Genomic DNA, 24,257 nt, shown 5'->3' with positions numbered 1-24,257 from the left:
CTTACCATCCAGGTTTTCAGATGAAAAAGATTTGAATAAATATGAATTAATGTGCTTATTGAAATCAAACTCTTTGCAGTTCATTGATAACTAGGAGCTAGCATCATGCCACTTTGCACTAGAACAGAATACTGTTTTAGTGCACTCTAACTGCAACAGGATCCACACATGCAAACAAAATCTGTGTATACCTCACAGAAAGTCTTAGTGAGGAAGGATAGCCTTGTGGTTAAGACACAAGGCTGGGCCTCAGCACATAAGGATTAATTTCCTGGCTCAGCACAAACTCCCTGCGTGACCTTGAGCAAGTCACGTGACCCCTTTTTGTGCCTTGGTTCTCTCCGAAATAAAAAGGAGATTATAATCTTTCAACCAAAAGTTATAGGCTTGATGCAAGAATTACTTGAGTGAAATTCTCCGGCCTGTTTAATACAGAAGGTCAGACTAGATTATCATAATGGCCTCTCTTCTGCAGAGAGTAAGGGTCCACTGATGATGGTTTTGTAGCAAGATCAGGGCCTCAGTAATAGTGGCCAAATACCTTAATCTGCTGAACCATCAGCTTGTAAAGTGATAGGACTATCACCAAAACTAGCCTGCCATTTTGAAGGTTTCAGTTTCTATTGCTATTTTCCTACTATGTACTGAAAAAACATGTTGTGTATTTTCTATTGTTTAGGTCCAGTTGCATCCCAAAGCACATTGTAAAATCTTTACCTCTGATGTTGATTAGAAAATGTAGCAACTTTTTTGCTCCAGGTCTGCAATGTAGGCTCTGCTTGAAGATCTTTTGTCTTGGTCAGTATGCAAGATTCTTGCCATGTAATCACAAGGTAAAGAAAACTAAAGGCTCTAAATTTTACTGAACCCAAAACCCAGTGTTCATGCCAAAATCCCACTGTTAGTCTGTGTGTTCATGCTTGTGGTTCAGCTCTTTAACATAGTCTAGACACTTATAATTCTCTTCTACAAAGTTGAAAATGTAAGCATTGGAGGGAATATGTGAAGTATGCTGAATGCAGTGTTGTTGTAGTTGTGTCAGTCCCCCGATATTAGAGACAAGGTGGGTGAGGTAATATCTTTTATTGGACCAACTGCTGTTGGTGAGAGAGACAAGCTTTCATGCTTACACAGAGCTCTTCTTCAGCTCTGGGAAAGCTTACTCAAGCTAGGTCTACACTACAGCTTATGTCGGCATAAAAATGTCACTCAGGGGTATGAATAAGCTCTCTCCCATCGGCTTAGAGCAGTGATCCCCAACCTTGGCGGCGGATGCTCATCTGCCGGCCAGTATGCAGGCGCACTTAGACGCCCCGGCGCCCACGGGCACCGTGTTGGGGACCCCTGGCTTAGAGCATCTGCACTAGCAGCATTACAGCTGCATTGGTGCAGCTGCGCTGCTGTAAGCTCTGTAGTGTAGCTGTAGCCTCAGTGTCACAACTATATACAAGATGGAACAGATTGTTTAATATAAGTAGTTAATATATTTCAAGGAACCATTCAGGGTGAAGTGGGCCATTAACACCCTTCCAGTCAGTGATGGCTCTAGATTTTTTGCCACCCCAAGCAAAAAAAAAAAAAAAGCCACCCCTGAAATTGTGCCACCTGAAGCACGAGCTTGGTTTGCTGGTGCCTAAAGCTGGTCCTGCTTCCAGTCATAGGGAGGAAAGGAAAGCGGGGGGGGGGGGGGGGGAAGAGCTGGGGGGAGTTGTCAGTGGGCTATAGATTGTTGTAATAAGCCATAAATCCAGTGTCTCTATTCAATGCTGATTTTTAGTGTTTAGCAAAGTTATGAATTTTAAGCTAATCTTTTGAAGATGTTGTGCAGGTTTCCTTTGAGGATGAGGGCTTAGAAGTCAGATATAGAGTGATTGCTTTGTGAAAAGTGTTCACCCATAGGTGTTGAGGTGGTTTTGTGTTTTATCACTTTCCTGTTCAAGTTCATACAAGAGCGTAGTGATTGTCTAGCCAGTTGCTGTAGGGGCATTGAATGCACTGAATGAGGTATATCGCATGTTGTGATAGCTATGGATCGGACCCATGAATCTTGAAAGGTGTGTTGATGGGGCAGCTTCCTCCAGTACACAACAGACTTCCTCCACAAACTCCAACATTAACAGCTGCCCTCAGAACACCATCCTTGTCACCATGAACGTCACCGCCTTATACACCAGCATCCCTCACAATGATGGCATAGCTGCCTGCCTCAAGTATTTACAAGACAATGACCAACCCTCAGCTGTCCTCCTCAAATACGACTATTTCATCCTCACCCATAACAATTTAACATTCAACAATAAACACTTTGTCCAAACCATGGGAACAACTGAGTACTAGGATGACTCCCCAATATGCCAGCCTCCTCATGAGTAACTTTGAAGAATAATTTTTAGACAAATGCACCACAAAAACAATGATACACCTGAGATACATCAATGATATTTTCATCCTCCGGACAGACAAAAAACTCCCTCAGATTTCCACCACAACTTCAACAACCCACCAGTTGTCCACTAAACTCTTTTTGGAACACCCCCACACCAGCATCAAATTCCTGGACATCATGATCAGCTTTAGCAATGGAACCCTATGTACAAGAAACCCACGGATCACCACACCTACCTTCATCGATCCAGTAACCACCTCAAACACACCAAAACAGCTGTTATCTACAACCAGGCACTCATACGACAGAATATGCTCTGAGGAGAAAGTCCAGGATATACACCTTAACACACTCAAAACTGCCTTCACCAAACAAGGATACTCTATCAGAGAAGTAGATCACATCATGGAATGGGTCACCCAAACACCCCAAGAGAACTTGCTTCAATACAGAAATAAAACTCCCTCTGACCACACGCCCCTAGTTATCAGCTGCCCTCCCACACTGGAACGCATAGAGGGTATCACTAAACAATTACAATGCATATTTGATGGGGACTCCATCCTGAAATAAATCTCTCAACCCCACTTCTTCTGGCCTTCAAAAAAACCCCAGCCTCTCCAAGCTCATCGTCAGAAACAATCTCCCCACAGACCAGGACATACCAACTCAAAGAGGCACCACGCTCTTCCAGAACAGCAGATGCAAAACCTGCAGACATATCTCCACTGCTACAATGATTAACACCCCCCACAACACACCTTTCAAGATCCATGGGTCCTACACAAGTCTATCACAACATATAGTGTACCTCATCCAGTGCACTAAATGCCTCTATAGCAACTATGTGGGTGAAACCAGACAATCATTACACTTTCAAATGAATTTGCACAGGAAAATGATGATAAAAGACAAAACTACCATGTCCCCTAAGGGTGAACACTTTTCACAAAGCGATCACTCTAAATCTGACCTCTTTGTCTCATCCTTAAAGGAAACCTGCACAACACTTTCAAAAGATGAGCCTGGGAGCTTAAATTCATACAACTTTGCTAGACACTAAAAATCATGGACTGAATAGAAATACTGGATTTATGACTTATTACAACAATATATAACCCACTAACAACTTCCTTCCAGTTGTTTCCCCCTTCCTTTCCATGCTATGACTGGAGGGGTGCTAACCGCCCACTTCACCTTGAATGGTCCCTTGAAATACGTGTTAACTACTTATGCTAAACATTATGTTCCATCTTGTATTTAGCTGTGACACTGAGGCCAGGTCTACGCTATGCCCTTACTTTGGAATAACCATGTCGCTCAGGGCTGTGAAAGATCCACCCCTCTGAGTGACGTAGTTATACCAACATTAACCCTCCCTCCCCCGCGTAGACAGTGCTGTGTTACTGGGAGAGCTTCTTTCGCCGACATAGCTACCACCTCTCATGGAGGTGGAGTTATTAAGCTGACGGGAGAGCACTGTCCCATCGGCTTAAAGCATCTTCTCCAGAAGTGCTACAGCAGTGAAGCTGCACTGATGATGCAAGTTTGTAGTGTAGACCTAACCTGAGTACGTTTCCCAGACCTGAAGAAGAGTCCTGTGTAAGCTCAAAAGCTTGTTTCTCTCACCAACAGCAGATGATTCAATAAAAGATATTACCTCACCCACCTTGTCTTTCTAATACCTTGGGACTGCCACAGTTACAACATTGCAACCCAAGTTAAAAAGCAGAATTGCCAGGTCTTCACTGCTATTTCAACGCTGGTTATCTAACCTGAGTTAGGATTTTTTTTTTCCTGCAGTGCAGACATACCCTGTGTCTCTAACAAATGAGCAAACTCCTTTTCTCCTTTGCAGAGAGGAACATCTCTGACCTGTGCTCTGAGAGGTTTCCTGAAATGGAACCTATAATATTATTTGACTTTCGAGTGCTTAGACTTGCAACCTTAGAGTTCTTTCAATATACATTTGTAGAAAGGAGCTTCACTCATCTGAAACTCAGATATCTTGCAACAAATCGGCAAACATTTTTGTAAATGCCCTGGCTTGGGACTACCTATCTGATTATACCACTCTGGTACCTTACCACGTGCATTATAGGCAGGCTACAGGAGAAGTCTCTCTTCTCCAGCACACCTTAGGAAGCTCATAGAAGATATCCTTTTTCAGATTTGTATTACTGCTGAGGATCTTCTAGTTGACAAACATGATGAACTATTTTTATAGCAATTCACTCCATCCTGTAAAAAGAAAAGCCAGTGTTACCTGAAAGTACACAAACAAATATTAATCTAACATCTATAGTTAGTATCTTTTTATAGATTTCTAGCAAGAGTGGCAAGCAAAGTGCCAGGAGAATTAGGCTGAAAGAAAAATACTGAAGTCAACATTGAGTCTGTAGATCAGTGAGCATAGGTGCAACTATTTTCTTCATGGGAGGTGATTAAAAATTTATTTGAAATCTGAAGCCCATCAATAAATGTGCTTCAAACGTATTGATTTACAGCAGCCAATCTAAGTTGAGATAAGGCACTTTCCATAGTAAATTAGAGTTGGGACTTGATACATGAAAGGAGTATGCCAATTATACACAAATGTAGCTCCACTGAGACCCACTGAAGGTACTTCTGGTTTATAATGGTAAGAGAGAAGAATCTGGCTCCTTTGAATGTTGCTTTTGCATGCAAGAATAATTACTTCTATAGTATTCTTCCAAGTTGGATTAAGTATTATTATATTGATAATTATCAGGACACAGCTCCATATATCTTAACGGACTCTCTTTTTTAGTTCCACAGAGAATGTATTGACAACTGGTTATTGCACCAAAAAAATGCATGTCCTATTGATGGATATATTGTATATAATCCATTAACCTGGAAGGATATATCCGCCAATTGTGATGTCAATCAGCCAGGATCTCAAACAAATACTACCAAACTTGCAAAGCAGATGGAACCAGAGCTTTTCATACCTGGAATTGGATTGTTCTTCAAGCAAACATTATTAGGCCATCCACTTGAAAAATCTCAAGATAGCCTCCAAAGACTTCATAACAATAAAGCCCCACCACATTCTCAACAGGGTTTAATTTTAAATGGTATAAGCTACTTTCATTTAGGAGATTCTGATTCTAGTCAGCACAGCATTGATAGAAATTTAAATCTGCAATTTTCCAGGCATGGTAAGGATTTAGCCCATAAGCCTTTCCAGAAAACACTCTCTCAAAAATCCTATTCTGTTACATCTAGAAAAGATGCGATTTCTAATGGTACGAGAGGCTTAAATGGAACTTGTACGAATAAAGAAAAAGGAGCAGAAGTGTGCTATGACCAAGCTAACCCAAACAAAGTAGTTTCTTTTGAAGACAGGAATAACCATGAAATTTCAGCATGTGTAAGATTTCCTGGGAAATTGAACTTTGAGGATAATTTGGGGGGTACAATTGACTGTACGTTCCCAAAAAGGGACAGTAAGTGTGTGGGAAAAGCCAGTCAGCAGACAAGACTTCTAGCAAGACCACCTAAGCATAAGCCTCTGGGCCTTAAAACTACAGAAGTAGCTTTATTCATGGAAGGAATTCCACTGCACAGCAAGTCATAATATAAAGAATGTATGAAGTGTTTAGAAAACACCTATATTTTTATAGTTTTAAACTAACGCTTTTTTCTGAGATTTTATTTTCCATTAGTGTATTCCCTAGAGGCTGTTTCTACCAAGTTTAAAGGTCCTTTACACCATGGACTGGAGTCCAAGAATCAGATCCAATAACTAACCTGGCGTGAATAAAGTGAAGCTAAAAGCTGAAGTATTTATTGCAAAAATACTAATAATTTTAAAACGTACAGCTCTTAGGTGGCTAGTCAAGGATATAATACAAGTCTTTCCTGTTCTCTCAGCAATTCTAAGTTACTATGTTGAAATAAAATATTCAGATTTTAAGTGAAAGACTACAAAGTGGGCTTCAGAGTACTGTAAAGCAGATTTGATATACACATCTCACTTAACATAGAAATCCACAATGCTATTTTTAGTTGCTTTTCAGAGTAGAATCACACCATTGAAGATCAAAGTTTGATGCTCCATTTTTAAACCTCCAATTAACTTCAGCCAAAAAAAGAGGAACTTAATATGTTGCAGGGGGCCAAATATCAGGGTCTTTAATTTATTTGAAATTAATTGGAGCGAGTATTTTATCTAGTTATATCAAATTATGTCTGACTAGTATTTACATATTGCTGAAATACTAATACTGAACCCGCCATTTTCAATAAAATAAAGATTTGACAGAACCTATTTATAATATTGAATTATATTAAAGCCATTCTTTCTCTGCTGACATTCTAACTCTTTTCCTATACATTTCCATTGACATAAAAACAATATACAAGACATATTATGATTAAATCACTACTCATGATCTAAAAGTTGGTTGGCTGCTATCTGACATCGGACAAGGAGCTCTTGCGTAATTTAACAAAAATGATATTCATTTTCAGAGTACAGACCAAAGGAAAACAGTATCATCTGAGGAGTAAACTTTTACTATAATGCATAGGAATTTAGCCACACAACTCCCATTAACCTTAGTGTATGTCTGCATCCCTGTGCATTGTACTGTCGCAGGGTAGGTACATCCCATCACAGGTACTGGGTCACATAGGGAAAGAAGAAAGGGAAAGGCTGTACAGCAGTAAGGTCCCACATTAGTGACCCTGACTATAAACTGGGGTAGTATGGCCTAATGGCCAGAGTCAATAAAGCAGCCCTCCCAGTCAGGGCAACATGGTCTAATAGCCCGAGTCAAGAGCACAGCCCTTCTACTCAGGTCAGCGTGGCGAAATAGCCCAAGTCAATAGTACGTGCCTCCTGCTCAGGGTAGTGTAGCCTAATAACTAGAGTCAATAGCACAGTCCTTCTACCCAGGACAGAGTAGCCTAAGGGCTAGAGTCAATAAATGTGCCCACTTCTGGGATACAGTGTGGCCTATTGGCTTGTTGGGGAAGGGGGGTGCCCAGGGTAGGGGGACTCAGGCCCTCCCTGCTCCTCCACGTCCCATCCCAGGGCCCTGGCAGTGATGGGAGTGCTCACCACCGAGTCAGCAGGGAGCTTCCCAAAACACGCTGGCCGGTTCCCCGGTTCACTCACCAGAGCAAAGTCTAAGTCCCCTGGGCTGCTTCCTACCCTTTCTCCCTCAGCAATGCTCCATGGTTCCTCCCCACCCCCAGGTCTCTGGGGTCCTCAAGCAGTGTAGCTCCTGCTGGTGCGGTCTCTTCTCTGGGTTCGTCAGGCAGCCTGGAGTCCATCTGGAGCTCTGTGTGTCGTGAGTCTGTAATCGAGGCCTGTAGCAACTCCCTGAAGAGAGCCAGCAGCCTGTGTCATCCCACTTCAGCAGCCTGCCCAAACTGAGGTGGGCTGCTTCCTTTTATACTCTGCCTCCAGGTTGCGCATGTGTAGCAGGGTCTGAAGGGTGGGGCTTCCTCAGCCTGCAAAGCACAGTTAACCCTTTGGGGGCTGGTGGGGGGTAGGTACACCCCATCACATGTACCAGTAAGTTAATCAGTTACTAATACACTAAACAGAAAAACTATTTTAAAAAAAGTATTAAAATGTAGATATTTGTGATAGCAAACCACATTTTTTTTTTTACGATTTGGTTCTGATAAAATGAGAAATGGGAGGTGATTTTATGAAACTTATTCAAATAATTTATTCCCAGGCATCTAATATTGCTTTGGTCTTTAAATCAGATGCTGTAGATTTTGGTAGTGCTTACAAACTCTCTAGTTGCAATATTTTTATTGCTATCTTCCATCCAGTTGCTTCAAATTATATTTAATGAGATCCATCAAGTATGCTATGATGTAGTGTATCTGTTTTAATATTTTTTTGTTGTATTTTATTATTATATTTTTTTAAAGTACAACCATCTACCACCAGACCTCAACACAGCCTTTAATTTTGCAAGTATTTATTTGCAGATAGAAATCAGGTGGGGACCCATCAGAGGTAACTTTGAAAAAATGTGGCCCTCTTTACTCATAGAAGTGGAAATAATCTATTAAAAGTCTATAATTGCCAGTAAAAAGAAAAGTAGTGCTTCTAATTTATAACATATGTCTAATGAGATTATAGTGGTAATAGGATGCATTTTGTTGAATTATTGAAAACATACTGGACATGAAACTATCAGTCAAGAAAGCAGCACATAAAGCCATTATGTACAACCAGGGAACTTCCCAATATTTAATAGGTCAGAATTTAAGAATACTTAAGCAACTAATGGGTGAGCTCATAGAGGAGGTGGGAGAGAAGAAGCGGGTCAAGGGTGGGGGTTTGGGAGAAGGGGTGGAGTGGGCAGGCTGAGGGTTGAGCCCCCCCACCCCTGATGCTTGCAGAGTAGGGGAAGCTGCCCTGGAACCTAACCCCTCCATTTACATTAATTCTTATGGGGAAATTGGATTCGCTTAACATCGTTTCACTTAAAGTTGCATTTTTCAGGAACAAAACTACAACATTAAGTGAGGAGTTACTGTACTTAAGTAATAATTTCAGTTTTGCCTTTGGCTGCCCAGGGACTGACACCAGTAAAACTGATATAATCACAGATACAAAAGCTTTGCACCTTTGAAGAAAACAGAAAAGATGAATATGAGGTATCATCCTATCCAAGAAAGAGCACCAGTAAGTCACATGAGAACAACACTGTATAAAGAGATATTGTCCCTTCCTAAAACCGATCTTTGCAGCCATATGGAATTTAGAAACAAATTCAAATACCTCTATCCAAAGTTACACAAATGTCATCAAGTCCTAAACAGCATTTAAGATCAGAATTTCATGGCAGTAATCTGAATTTATGTAAAATGATGGTAATCAATACAGTACCTTTAGGAAGCTGTTGCTTGACTAAAGTGTACCACAAAAAACTCAATTCTCACGAAATTGCTAATTTTGCTCCCCTTCTCTGGTCCTCTTTATTCTTTTCCTAGTTTTATGCAACTTAAACTTAATTTAGATGACACATGCCAAAATATCTCTAGGATTAAGACCTGAAGCCATCCCAGTGGTATCAGCCAGTATCTTGACATTAAATTAGTTACTGCTGAGTACAACAAACTAGCACAGCTAATTTGATTTGATTTTCTACAAATCTGGTTAGGTAAATCAATCCTGCACAAAGACAGCACCCCTTCATTTGAATCCCAAAGCAGCTGTATAACTAAAAACCAATTTATCACCTGTTAATTTTATATGTGTGTGTGAGAGAGAGAATACACTGGTACAGATAAATTGAGTGTTTTCCTTTCCTCTGGCCATTGGATAGGTGCTATCCCATCAGACTACAGTGTTTTTTTTACTTTACTGTACATAGGTAAACTCCTCAGTTGATGACTTCTAAGCTGGAAATTATGGATTGTTGATCCTATCATCCTAACTCAAATTACTCATACCAGGCCTCGTATCTAATGGGACATTGGAGTAGGGTGACCAGATGTCCCAATTTTATAGGGACAGTCCCAATATTTGCGGCTTTTTCTTATATAGGTGCCTATTACCCCCCACACTCTGTCCTGATTTTTCACACTTGCTATCTGGGCACCCCACATTTGGGTGAGTGTCTGTTACTGGTCAGACCACAAAAAACAAGAAATTTGTTTTCCTTGTGGTATAATTGCCAAAGGTTTAGGTGGATAGGCCTGACACACTAGTTATTGGTCCAAGGAACCAAGAACCAACAGCAGGGTCATTGAGGTCATATGGGCTACTCAAGCTGTTGAAATAGAAGTGTATTTGCTCCACAGATTACATCACCTGGGGGCATTAGATGATTTTCTAAGGGGTTAAGCAAACGAACAATCTAAGGCCATGTGAACATGTTCAGCAGTGCAGCTGTACCAATGCAACTGCATCGCTGCAGTGAATATAGTGAAAATGCTCTATGTCAACAGTAGAGAGCTCTCCCATCCGCATAATAAAACCACCTCTGTGAACGGCAGCAGCTTTGTCAGCGGGAGAAGCTCTCCCACCAACTGTGTGCTGTCCACAGACTGCTTTGGCAGCCAGCTAGTAAACATTTGTTTAAAGTTAACAAAGTATGTACCAAAGAGAGCGTGAGAATGAACAGGGTATAGTCTCTAATTTCCATTATAATAAACAAGGTTACATTTGTGTATCAGGAGCACTCTGTGCACTTGCTGAAGAGATAAAATATAATTGTACCTCTCTTTAGGTATTGTCTTTGTGATGTTACAAAACAATTACAATGTTGTTCTTAGACTTCCAGGTTTGCCAATAAAGCCAGACTATTTAGATAACATTCTGTGGAGTTCATTTCAGATCTTATTTAATCCTTTCATGGCTTGTCTGTGACAGTCAACATTCCTCTGACATTAACAGAAATTAGGGCTTATTGTTACAGTCATCAGCAATCTAGTGACTAAGGACATTTAAAAAATGACCCCAAAGATGTAACTGGGGACCGAAACAAAAGGCAATTAGTGTAATAACACGACATAGACTTCAAAGGTCTTGCTCTGTTCTGGAGGTAAAATCCTGAGATTCTCTGAAGCAAAGCACATTATGCAACAGGACGGCAATGAGCCAAAAAATTTGGGCTTGGGTCTGAGAATGTTTCTGCAATTCCCAGTGACGTCAGTACAAATTGTGGATCAGCACCTTTCAGAATCATGCCTATTGTAAGGACTCAGTCCTGCTCTAAATATAGTCAGTAGGGGGTTTATTAGGACATAAGGTCTCAATCCTTTAGTGAGCTCTTTGAGGACACAGTTGTCTGCCTACACAGAGCTTATTACTGGATTTGGAACCTAAGTAAACAAATTAATAGCAAGTGCAGTTTTGGGGACCGATGACAAGTTCTTAATATAGGAGTGATTTGGTGGGAAAATTTAATTTCTTGTTATAAAGCTAGCAAAGAAAGTTCACATGAGATTAGTGTGTTCCTGAATAACATGCGCTTCTTAAAGGAATTCTAAATGCAAATTAAAAATAAGGCAGCAATAACTTTTAAAAACTATTTTATTATATTGCATGAGCTCTAATGTTTTACAAATCTTAATTACATTTTCAGCAATAAATACAGTAGTACCGTAGTAAATACTCTGAGACATGAAGACACCTGACAAAAGGATACAAAAGATAGAAACACGTAAAAAGAGGGATGCAAAATGTCAAGTATGTTTGAAATGGAAAATAAATGTTTACCAGAGTGTGTGTTTGAAAATGATTGCCAAGGCAATGAAGTGCTTGTTCAACATTTAAGGTGCAGTCCTGCAAGATGCTCAGCACTTCCTGTGTCATCAGCTCCATGGGTTTCATCATCTCACAGAATTGGACTCTGTGAGCTTCATGCACTAGCGAGCATTAAAAAGGGCCTTTTCCCCAACACAGCTGCAAAGATGCTGTAAAAATATTGTTACAAAAGACTTGAGATCATAATATGCATTAAAGTCTGACATCATATTGTGCTTTAACTGAATCGATCAGTTTAATTGAGGAATAATGTACCCAAGTACTTGGAAAACATATATAGAGATTTATTAAATCTTAATTTGTGACTAAAATTACTGAAATTTCAATTGGTAAAACTTAAAATTTTAAATTTTAAAGTGTTGAGAATATGAATTACTGCACAAGCTTTTTTTTTTCTTTTTTTTTTTTGGAAAGGTTTACTACAAAGGGGTGAATGGCTTCAGATTTTTAGCAGGAAATATTTAATACTTCTCTTAAAAGTAAACAAAAAAAGCTTGGATAAAAGTGTTTATCATTAAAAAACTGCTATAGTATCCCAAATCCTTAGCAGAATGCAGAGTGCATTTGGCCAAAAGAATAACACACATTTACATTTTAATACAAACAATTTCAAGAATAGCATCCTCACTTTTTAAACATGATTGGCCTTGTCCTGTATCTCTTGCACGCCCAAAGGCCCACTAAAGTCAACGACTGGGAAGTCAGCAGGGAAACTTTGAGTATGTAAGCAATGCAGAGTCAGGCTCAAAAGTGTGATTAAAGTTAGCTCCCTCATTGTAAGTCATAAAATACCTGTCTCCATGCTGCTTCCACCTCCTGCTAGCCAGGTAGTGCAGCACTTAAACTAGGATGTATAATTTTTTAGCTATGTCTACATTCCATTTGAGATAATAAATATATTAGATCTGATATTGATCTCATTTAAATCAGTTTTATACTTTGACATCAATGGATTTCAACACATTTACTCCCTGATTTAAGGAGGTGTGATCAGAATCAGGCCCCCTGTGTTTAAAAAACCCCTTGACTGTTGAAATCCTCTGAGAGAGGTGATTTCGTTGATAATTTTTAACTTCTTTCCAACAAACATTTTCTTAACAATTCCCGAATAGAAAATGTAAAAACATGAGTTACAGCAAACAAGTGTTGTTATCTACATGCAGGAGTCAATGTTCCAACATGAAACACTAGATTTGGCTTTCAAAAACTACAGAAACTACATAGTTTTAGCAATGATCTTTTTTGGCTAACAGAAAAAATTTACATGTGCTTTTTATATAGTGGAGTGTCCTACTGATAAAATAATTCTCTGGGGAAAAAGAAAGGCACTTTAGCAGAATAGTTTAACTTTCTTCAGCTTTTCCATGCTTGGGTTGTTTATTCTATCAGTGTAAAGTGTTCCAAATACAGTAATAGTCATTGAAAGTTGTCTTATTACAGAGGTAACTGCATTTTAACTTATAGACTGCTACATTAAAATCTACCATTAACCCACTTTTTCATTAGTTGTAATAAAAACAAAGACTGACAATGTGAGGATGAATTCAATTATTGTGGAATATCCACAGGCAATTTCCTTCTCTTTGGTACAAATCACTGCATGTGAGCAAGACAGTGGAACTCAAACAAAATATTTTCCTTCCTGCATCATGGATTTTGTTGTGAGTATCTGGTTGTGAGAAGATTCTCCAGATCTACATTGCTCGAACATGCTCACTGTTTGACTAGTAAATCTGGCAGTACACTTAAGTATTTTTTTCAGGATATCAGACATAGAATAGGATGCCAAACATAGTTGTGTTCTAATCAGAACCCTCTATGTACATTCTTGATAACAGTCCCCTCACATCAGGAATAAACAATTCCTCTCCTGTGTGTTTGTCTATATATGATGGTGTTTGACAAGTTAACAGAAAACTACCTCCATTTGGCTCCTAAGAAAACATCAATAAGTTTAATATTCTCAGTTTACTCCAACAAACAGAGTCACTTATCTTCATTACAAAGAAGTGCTTGGTCTGAGAAATGTGCTATATTGCACAAAAACACATGATGACTAAATTACCTTTTTTGGGGGGGGGACTCCATTAACCTACCTTATACAAGACAGAAGAGATTTGAAACTGGTGTGCTACTCTGAGGTGGGAAAATTCTGGAACTCCTTAAGTCACACATTGCAGCCACAAGGGGAAAAAAGCTATAAAGTTACTTATTTGAAGTCTGACAAAATTTGACCCTCAGGGGGGAGGGATAGCTCAGTGGTTTGAGCATTGAACTGCTAAACCCAGGGTTGAGTGTTCAATCCTTGAGAGGGCCATTTAGGGATCTGGGGCAAAAATCTGTCTGGGGATACGTCCTGCAATTCTTTCAGGGCATGAGAAAAGCAGTCAACATTTGACAAATGTTCAAACATGGAAGGGACTTGAAATACAAGAGAACAATTGATGAACATTTGCACTTTATTAAGCAAGAAGAAAAGTATTGGCAGCAAATACTAAAGCGTCTGATTGCTTTGGTCACAGTTCTTGGTATGCAAAACCTGGCCTTTTGGGGAACACAAGAAAAACTGCACACTTCTGGTAACGGGAACTTCCTCAAATTTGTCGAATATGTAGCTTCGTTTGACCCGCTTATGGATGAGTATCTTTGCAGGATTAAGGACAAGGAGATGCATGTACATTACCTAGGGAAAGATATGCAGAATGACCTTATTCAGCTTCTATCCAATGCCATCAAACAAAAAATCCTAGCACCTGCTCATGCTGCAAAATACTTTTCGATCGTTCTAGATTGTACACCAGATGCAGGCCATGTTGAACAAATGACCATGATCATTCGGTTTGTGGATAGGCCTACTTCAGAGACAGAGAATGAGACTGAATCAGTATGCATAAAGGAACACTGCTTGGGATTTGTGTCGCTTATGGAGACAACTGGAGCTGGTATGACAGAAACTATTCTTCATCAGTTAGAAGAGATGTCACTGCTTATAGAAAACTTGCGTGGTCAAGGCTATGACAATGGAAAGGACGCCCCCCACACTCATTGGCGGTCGGAAGTGGAGAGACGCGGCCCCAGCCCGCTCCACTTCCCTTGCCACGGCCCCAGCTATGTCACTCGGGTTGGGGAAAGGACCGTCCCCAGCTCTCACTAGCAGTGGGAAGCAGAGTGCCACGGCTGGGAACTGGCGGAGTAGAGCGGGCTGGGGCCAGGCTGCTCTGCTTCCCACCGCCACTGGTAGTGGGGGTGGGGGAATCCTTTCCCCCAAGCCCCCTTCCCTGAGCAACACGGCTGGGGCCTGGGCGAGGGAAGCTGAGCGGGCTGCTCCCGGCCCCTCACTAATCCCCCACTGGGGGCCTGTGGGGCCCCCAAAAGTGGTCCCCCCCACAGCTCCTGCCTCCCAGACCCTGGGGGGGGGAAGGCCTGGGGCTGCGTAGGGCACCCAAATGGCTAGGGACAGCCCTGATTCTGGTCTATAAGCACAAAAATGTAGCAAAGCCACTTGAAATGTCTCACGGTTGTGAGAGTGCTGGAGACGAACAAGCGAGCCAGCCCTCTGATTGCTTAGGTACCAGTTAGTTCCCCTGGCAACGACTCATTGGCAGATATGTAGCTAATTGGTTCATCAGCCCAAGACTGATCAGCTAAGGGCTGGAAAAGTTGACACAGGAAAGTGAGAGATTGGGTTAGCGAACCTAGCATGCTCTGAGATCTCAAGGTAGGGATGTTTCTGTTTCTCTCTGGCCCTGGGGGGACAGGGCAAGAAACCACTGTAAATACTTGCCTGTACAAGACTATTGGTGGCAGTGGTGGGAATATAAATAAATAACATGAAGGTGCCATTTACTGGAGACTCTGAGGTTTCTGGACATACAAGGGCTAGGACAGAGCACACCACGTTACAATTGCTTGTAATACTTAATCAGTTCATGCCAGCAAATCAGAGAAAGAGCAACAAAAACAGCAAGTGGGAGGCTGCAAAATAAAGATGGCTGCAGTAACGCTACTATGACAGATGTACTACTGCAATTATCACCAAACCAATGGCTGGTGAGAATAGTCCAGAAAATCCCAATACTGACACTGGACAAGAACATGGGCAGGTAAAAGTGAGAAAATCCCAACAGAGATACCAACCACCATTTAGATACTGCAGTGAGGATATTGCCTGAGATGGTGGTTCAGCTGTCTTAGAACCTTTGTTGTATAGACATGTGCTTTGTGTATGTTTGCAGTGTTGTTGCAGCTGCAGAACACCTTCAAAAGCAGAGCCTGGGAGCTTAAATTCATAACATTGCTAGACACTAAATATCATGGACTGAATACAGACACTGGATTTATGGTTTATTACAACGATCTGTAATCCACTAACCCCTCCCCTGCCTTTTTTTTTTTTTGTCCTATGACCGCAGGGGTGTTCTCTGGCCACTTCACCTTTAATGGTCCCTTAGAATATGTTAACTACTTATGCTATACAATCTGTTCCACCTTCATTTAGATGTGACACATTGATTGTTTCCCAGATCCGAAGAGCTCTGTGTAAACTCAAAAGCTTGTCTGCTTCACAACAGAAGTTGATCCAATAAAAGACATTACCGCACCCACCTTCCCCTAACGTGCTTCATCTACACAGATAATGTGTCATTTAACATGTATTGCCTTATCCACCCATCTTATGTCTCTAATATCCTGAGATCAACTTGGTACAGCACCAATCCACACAATATTGCCTTGAAATGTGTATAAAAGGGACTATTTTAACAAATCACTCATTCACCTATGAGCCAAAACATAATCTCATGAAGTCCAAACACTACCTATATGATTTTGCATAAAAAAGGTTATATATTTTTGATCCATGTTGCTGCTGGAAGCCTAAAAGCAAGCCAAATTTTCTAGGGTCTGTTAGCCTAACAAACCAAATCTGAGGGTATCAGCTGAAATGCACTACTGGCATATGTCCTCAGAAGGGGTCACTTTGTATTGCCACATCTATAGGGTCAGATTCTGCCTGATGCGCCCAAACAGCACGTTTGTTTGGGGGATTTTTTTTTTGGGGAGTGGAGGGGTGCAGGAGTGCAATCCCCTACTCTGCTGTAGGTGGGAACCTGGAACTAGCCAGCACAGCCCATCAAGTAGATGCACCAATCAGTTCAGTGCATATCACAGGCAGTCTCCACTGGGCTTTTATGGAGTCCCAGACTTAAAACTGAGCCTCCCAACAGACGTACACACTCCTGGGGGGAATGAATCCCAGCTTTGGTGCATAATAACTCCTTGTGGGAACAGCAGAATGCCAAATTGAATCTCTCTGAGCTTGCAAGAATTAATCAAGCCATTATTTTATTGTGTCCTGTCACTCCCATTAGTGAGCCACATACAGTAGGTTTGAGGAATCAATTATTTTCTTCTCCGCAGAATTGATTTATTCACAAAAATTCCGAAGTGGAATCTGCAAACTAACATTCATCAGTGTCAAACTGCTGTAGGTGCACAAAGTGACAGAGGCATATTCTCAGTATTGACTGGTATCTGACAAACCCTTAACTCATGAGAGAGATTTTTAGTTGCTCTATTACGGAGTACAGCATTAAGAACACTGCCCTCCCACCATTAGCTGAAGGGGAAAATAGAAATAAATATTAATAAAAATTGGAGTGGAAGCCGTAGAGCCTAATAAGATGATAAAAATATATTAAGGAAATAAAATAATTGTTTGTAAGGTTCACGAGCGTGTATGCTTGAGATACAGTTGGATGTCTATGTATGTATGTTTGTTATTATGTACAAAGTATAGTATTTGCTGTCAGCATCCTACATCTGATTGATCAGCATATGTAGAACGAAATCACTTAAGCCACCACCAACTGTATGACACTATAGTATTGGGTACTTTAATGTACATACTTGTGCTCATAGAATTTGTGTTTCTTAATGTATGCTTTTAAGATCTAGTGTATTAAGAAATATTGGTACATTAAATAGAGAATATTTTGTTTTCAATGATTACTGCTTAAGTGTCAATCCTTTCAGCGGAAGGCTGTATCCGTCCTACCAAGGGTAAACAAAGTTAGTTAGTTCTGGAGAGTTCCCTGAAGTTCATAGGGGAACCCATGGTAAAACCCTGGCAATTCCTTTAGGGTGGGCCATCTCCTTTTACCTACCAAAACAGACCATCGAGTTACTGGAATAGGCAAACCATTGTGGGGGTGCCCCAAGTCTGATTTTGGGGGTAACACAGCTTGTCAAGGACATTATATTAGTATCAATGGAAACTCTGGATCTGTATTTGAAGGACTGAACAGAACTGGTGCAACAATGAAAGCATCGACAGTGACAATAATTTATAAGCTTGACATTCAAATAGTCTTTTAAATGTATATCTGGTTTGAAGTGTGGTTGATTATTTAACCATTATGAATCCATCAGAGAAAAAAAATTCCATCCAGAGGATGGAACTTGATGAAGGACATATGTTATAAACATTTTTACACAAATAATTAGTTACACGAATCAAAACACATTACTGAAGGCAGGCGAACATGGCAAATACCCACACTCACCTGTAAGGCAGATGACTTGTGTAATCTTTCAGATTTATTTTTCTGTTGGCCAAACAATAATCTACTTACCATATTTAATATTTATCTCTGAACATTTTGTTTTTCATTGCTATATTCATGGGCTCGATAAGGATTTCATATGTTCAGGAAGCAATGGCATACTAGGAAGAGTCAGAAACATGGTATGGTTTGCAATTTGTTTTGCAAATTCTTCTAGTAAAAGAAGGAATGGTACCAATGCCCAACAGTTCACCGAGTTTGATGGTATTGTTTCCTGAGTGAAGATGACTGCAACCCAGGTCCATAGAGTGTATACATATTTTGGTTCTGTTACTTTAACCATATGTACTATACAGACATTGTGTCAAGTATCAGGGGGTAGCCGTGTATCTACAAAAACAACCAGGAGTCTGGTGGCACCTTAAAGACTAACAGACTTATTTGGGCATAAGCTTTCGCGGGTAAAAACCTCACTTCTTCGGATGCATAGAGTGAAAGTTACAGATGCAGGCATTATATACTGACACATGGAGAGCAGGGAGTTACTTCGCAAGTGGAGAACCAGTGATGACAGGGCCAATTCAATCAGGGTGGATGTAGTCCACTCCCAATAATGGATGAGGAGGTGTCAATTCCAGGAGAGGAAAAGCTGCTTCTGTAATGAGCCAGTCACTCCCAGTCCCTATTCAAGCCCAGAATCCATTGCAATCAACATACTACACTGACTATGGTGAGAGACTGTGCCACACACTCTCAAAGAAACTGAGGAACCACCTGATCAGCATTCTGTACAGCAGACAGAAGATCAAGAATGAGCTCTCAAAACTGGAGACTCTCATACAATACCAGCCTTCCACACAAACTTCCACGTGGCTGGACTGTACAAAAATGAGACAAGCCATTTACAACGCACAATTCACTTCTCTACAGAGGAAAAAGGACAGTAAGCTATCTAAACTCCTACCTGCCACAAGGGGCTACAACAGTGGTACCCTCAACTCATCTAACAACATTGTCAATCTTTCCAACCACACACTTAGCCCAACAGAAGAGTCTGTTCTATCTCGGGGACTCTCTTTCTGTCCCACCATCCCCACGAACACGATACAGTTCTGCGGTGATCTGGAAGCCTACTTTCGTTGTCTCCGACTCAAGGAATATTTTCAACGCACCACTGAACAGTGCACTGACCTACAGGAACCCTCCTACCAACACTACAAGAAGAAGAACTCTGCGTGGACTCCTCCTGACGGTCGAAATGACAGACTGGACCTCTACATAGAGTGCTTCCGCAGACGTGCACAGGCTGAAATGGTGGACAAACAACATCACTTGTCCCATAACCTCAGCCGTACAGAACACAATGCCATCCACAGCCTCAGAAACAACTCTGACATTATCATGAAAAGGGCTGACAAAGGAGGTGCTGTAGTCATAATGAACAGGTCGGATTATGAACAGGAGGCTGCCAGGCAACTCTCCAAGACCACATTCTACAGGCCACTATCCTCTGATCCCACTGAGTAATACCAAAAGAAACTGCTCAAGTAATTCCCAGCTACAGTACAGGAACAAATCTACATGGACACACACCCAGAACCCTGACCAGGGGTATTCTATCTGCTACCCAAGATCCATAAACCCGGAAACCCTGGACGCCCCATCATCTCAGGCATTAGCACTCTTACAGCAGGATTATCTGGCTATTTGGACTCTCTCCTCAGACCCTACGCTACCAGCACTCCCAGCTATCTTCGAGACACCACCGACTTCCTGAGGAAACTACAATGCATTGGTGTTCTTCCTGAAAACACCATCGTGGCCATCATGGATGTAGAAGCATTTTACACCAATATTCCACGTGAGGATGGACTACAAACTGTCAGGAACAGTATCCCTGATGAGGCCACAGCAGGTCTGGTGGCTGAGCTTTGTGACTTTGTCCTCACCCACAACCACTTCAGATTTGGGGACAACTTATACCTTCAAGTCAGTGGCACTGCTATGGGTACCCGCATGGCCCCACAGTATGCCAATATTTTTATGGCTCACTTAGAACAACGCTTCCTCAGCTCTCGTCCCCTAGTGCCCCTCCTCTACTTGCGCTACATTGATGACATCATCATATGGACCCACGGAAAGGAAGCCCTTGAAGAATTCCACCTGGACTTCAACAATTTCCACCCCACCATCAACCTCAGCCTGGACCAGTCCACACAAGAGATCCACTTCCTGGTCACTACAGTGCAAATAAGTGATGGTCACATAAACACCACCCTATACCGGAAACCTACTGACCGCTATACGTACCTACATGCCTCCAGCTTCCATCCAAGACACATCACACGATCCATTGTCTACAGCCAACCCCTAAGATACAACCGAATTTGCTCCAACCCCTCAGACAGAGACAAACACCTACAAGATCTTTATCAAGCATTCGTAAAACTACAATACCCACCTGGGGAAGTGAGGAAACAGATTGACAGAGCAAGATGGGTACCCAGAAATCACCTACTACAGGACAGGTTCAACAAGGACAATAACAGAACACCACTGGCCATCACATACAGCCCCCAGCTAAAACCTCTCCAGCGCATTATCCACGATCTACAACCTACCCTGGAAAATGATCCTTCACTCTCACAGACCTTGGGAGGCAGGCCAGTCCTCGCTTACAGACAACCCCCCAACCTGAAGCAAATACTCACCAGCAACTACACACCACACCACAGAAACACCAACCCAGGAACCAATCCCTGTAGCAAACCTTGTTGCCAACTCTGTCCCCATATCTACTCTGGCGACACCATCAGAGGACCCAACCACATCAGCCACACCATCAAGGGCTCATTCACCTACACATCCACTAATGTTATATATGCCATCATGTGCCAGCAATGCCCCTCTGCCATGTACATTGGACAAACCGGACAGTCCCTCCGCAAAAGAATAAATGGACACAAATCGGACATCAGGAATGGTAACATACATAAGCCAGTAAGTGAACACTTCAATCTCCTTGGTCATTCTATTACGGATTTAAAAGTCACTATCATTGAACAAAAAAACTTCAGAAACAGACTTCAAAGAGAAACAGCAGAACTAAAATTCATTTGCAAATTTAACACCATTAATCTGGGCTTGAATAGGGACTGGGAGCGGCTGGCTCATTACAAAAGCAGCTTTTCCTCTCCTGGAATTGACACCTCCTCATCCATTATTGGGAGTGGACTACATCCACCCTGATTGAATTGGCCCTGTCATCACTGGTTCTCCACTTGCGAAGTAACTCCCTGCTCTCCATGTGTCAGTATTTAATGCCTGTCACTTTCACTCTATGATTCCGAAGAAGTGAGGTTTTTACCCACGAAAGCTTAGGCCCAAATAAATCTGTTAGTCTTTAAGGTGCCACCAGACTCCTTGTTGTTTTTATACAGACATTAAAAAGCTTTTTTTTTTAAAAGGAATTTTCTACTATAACAATTTTTAAAGCCATCCTTTATAATCAAATTGCTAAAGCCAAAATGCTGTGACTTATTTCTTCAGAGAAACATCTTAAAGGTCACAGGAAATATTCTATTTCATGTGAAGCACATTAAAAAGTGTGTGAGTCTACTTTTCTGTTAGCCAAAGCTAAATCTATCACTTTGACAAAATGACCATTTAAAACAAAAAATATATTTTGATGGACATTTCCTTCCTCTATACATATGTTTGTTACATTTCATGCATTCACAACTTTTGGTAGCTGTTTAACTTAGTAATAACTCATAATCAAGTGTCTCTGTTGGACTGTGGACCAAGTTTGGAGCTCAGCTTCCATACACTCAAAAGTCTAAACAATAAGCAATCAGGTTTTTTTTTTTAGCCTGTTTAACACCTCTGTGCTGCATGCCCTACCACCTAAAGTAGCAAAAAAAGTGGCACATTAGCCAATGTGATCAAATTTACTATTTGTTTTTAAAAACTTTTAAAAGTGTACAAATGTAACAGTACAGGTCATTCCTTCTAAAAGTACCTTTTCTGCAAAAGGCACCATTTGCCCATGTTGACAAAGGTATTTTCATTAGACATCAAGTTTTATCCTAAATACACCCATGTGAATCAGGAATAACTTAATAGCCTATGACAGAGAGCCAAATTTGACTCAATATGCATTGAGTAACACATGAAAAGGAAGATATTTGCAGACTTTTAACAAGTGTCTGGAGTAGATACCAAGTCCCTGATTATTTCCAAGAACATCCTGAGACTAATGTAGTGAAACTTTCTATGAAGTAGGAATTACTATGGTCAGGGCACCAGTAAAAGTTATGTGTAAATGCTACACAACATCCTGCTGGTCACTCTAGTGAGGGACATCATTTTGGAAACATTTTAACATTGCTACCCAGAACTATCCCTACAAAAAATAAAATACTTTCTTTTTCTAAGTGCCTACATTTCTAGCTGTGCACCCCCAGAGGTGTACCCCAAGAATGAAAAATTTAAACAAACCATAATAGCATTTCTCAGTGATAAATTCACATTTTATATCCAATGCTCCGTTGAAATCATAATCCTTGGTCTGCACATTAAGAAATGTAACTTTACCTGATACTAGAAAACCATTTTGACTGCTCCTTATAAATCCAACATTGCAAATTTACAACAAGAAGCAAAGAGGAAAGAGTGCACAAACTGCTAGAAAAAGAACACTGAACACACTGTGTTTCAATTTATAGGAATCAGGGGTCTCTCCTCTCTCTTTTTCCAGATATTGGTTTGACTATCTTTCTTAGCCATAGGCGGTCTACCTCTTTTTTTAGCTGGAAGAGTACTGGACTCATGACCTTTTGTGGTGGTTTTTTTTCGTGGTGGTTCTTCAGTGTGCTGTTCTACGGCTGGCACACTTCCTCCGTCCAATAGGTGTCTCACAGACTGATCATCAGGGCTACAAACAGTGGTCCCACTTTCGCTGCTACTCAGATCCAAATCTTCCAAATAAAGGATCTTAGAATGATGCATGCTTTTAATGAAAGTTTTCTCTCTCTCCAGTTTTCGACTGGGATGATGCTCATTCATGTCCACGCCAGAGTCCAGGCTGGTGTCATTACTTTCTGTTTTCCTGCCCTTTTTCAGATCTATAAAAGAGTGCCTCACTTGAGCGACTGGCTTTCCATCTAGTGACACGAACCATGCTCTGGGGTGTGGGGATGGTTTTCCTTTAGAAAGCTCCAATAACGTTTGCTCTGAAATACCTTGAAGTTCAGAGGAAAATGGTGTCATAACTGCTTCGTTCAGTGTCCCAGGAACAGAGACAGACTCCAGCAAATTATTAGTATACCGACCCCAGTTTGAAGTTTGTGAGGATAAACCCTGTTGACCATCTAATGTGACTTTCTCATCTCTGCAGGTGGGGGGCTGGAGAGAAGAGTGCATTGGCATTTTGGGCAGCGTCTGTGTGTAGCTGTCTCGATTCATGGGCTCCATCATTGGGCTATAGACTAACTGCCCTTTTCTTGGCAAAGTAGCTGACTTAGCAGCATGTAATTGCTCCGGAGAGTGGAACAGGTCAGAGGTTTGAAGGATGGCAATAGGCTGACTATAAATATGCATAAGTTGTTCTGGGATATGGGAAAGCCCATACATCTCTTCGTTCACTGCAAGATATCTGTTTTGGTCTTGAATGTCCCTGGGAGATTGGGAAACACTGCTGTTAATGTGCTGTAATTGTCTAACTCCAGCATTAGGCTCCAAGGACTGGGCTGAATTCGAGTGACCACTCTGATTGGATTGATATGAAACATTTTCTGTGTAGATTTTAAAAGTGTCCCAGGCTTTTTTGTCCTCTGTTTCCATAGAAGTCTTTCTGTGAGGGCTAAAGGAGGAAAGCTTGGGCATGTATAATTGTGATTTATCCTCTAGCTTTACTGACCCCTTCACAGCACTGATATGATTTATGTGAGTTGTTGATGTTGTCTGGTCCTTTTTTAAGACCTCCAGTTTAGTTGTATTTTTTCCCCTCTTATGTGATTGGCCACATTTATCC

The 24,257-nt window shown here is 41.1% G+C and overlaps 2 protein-coding genes across 5 annotated transcripts in view; one reads left to right on the top strand and one right to left on the bottom strand.

The window, feature by feature from the left end:
- The window catches only part of ZSWIM2 (zinc finger SWIM-type containing 2), a 25,807-nt gene extending 8,141 nt beyond the window's left edge, over positions 1 to 17,666 (top strand). For all 3 annotated transcript variants that reach the window (XM_008172777.4, XM_065561985.1, XM_024109408.3), the window contains 2 exons: positions 680 to 833; positions 5,178 to 17,666. In XM_008172777.4, the coding sequence (XP_008170999.3) occupies positions 680 to 833; positions 5,178 to 5,990 (967 nt within the window). In that variant the 3' untranslated portion in view covers positions 5,991 to 17,666. The remainder of the gene's footprint in view (positions 1 to 679; positions 834 to 5,177) is intronic.
- Positions 11,411 to 24,257, bottom strand: part of FAM171B (family with sequence similarity 171 member B) — a 69,835-nt gene continuing 56,988 nt past the window's right edge. Inside the window, exons 8-9 of one of the 2 annotated variants that reach the window (XM_065561984.1) lie at positions 23,023 to 24,257; positions 11,411 to 11,809 (exon numbers count right to left, since the gene is read on the bottom strand). In XM_065561984.1, the coding sequence (XP_065418056.1) occupies positions 11,772 to 11,809; positions 23,023 to 24,257 (1,273 nt within the window). In that variant the 3' untranslated portion in view covers positions 11,411 to 11,771. The other variant, XM_005306565.4, reaches the window with a different exon arrangement.

The sequence above is a fragment of the Chrysemys picta genome, chromosome 11 (assembly GCF_011386835.1).
Source record: "Chrysemys picta bellii isolate R12L10 chromosome 11, ASM1138683v2, whole genome shotgun sequence".
Lineage (NCBI taxonomy): Eukaryota > Metazoa > Chordata > Testudines > Emydidae > Chrysemys > Chrysemys picta.
Note: the sequence above shows the minus strand (reverse complement) of the source record. Positions and strands in the feature narration are given on the sequence as shown.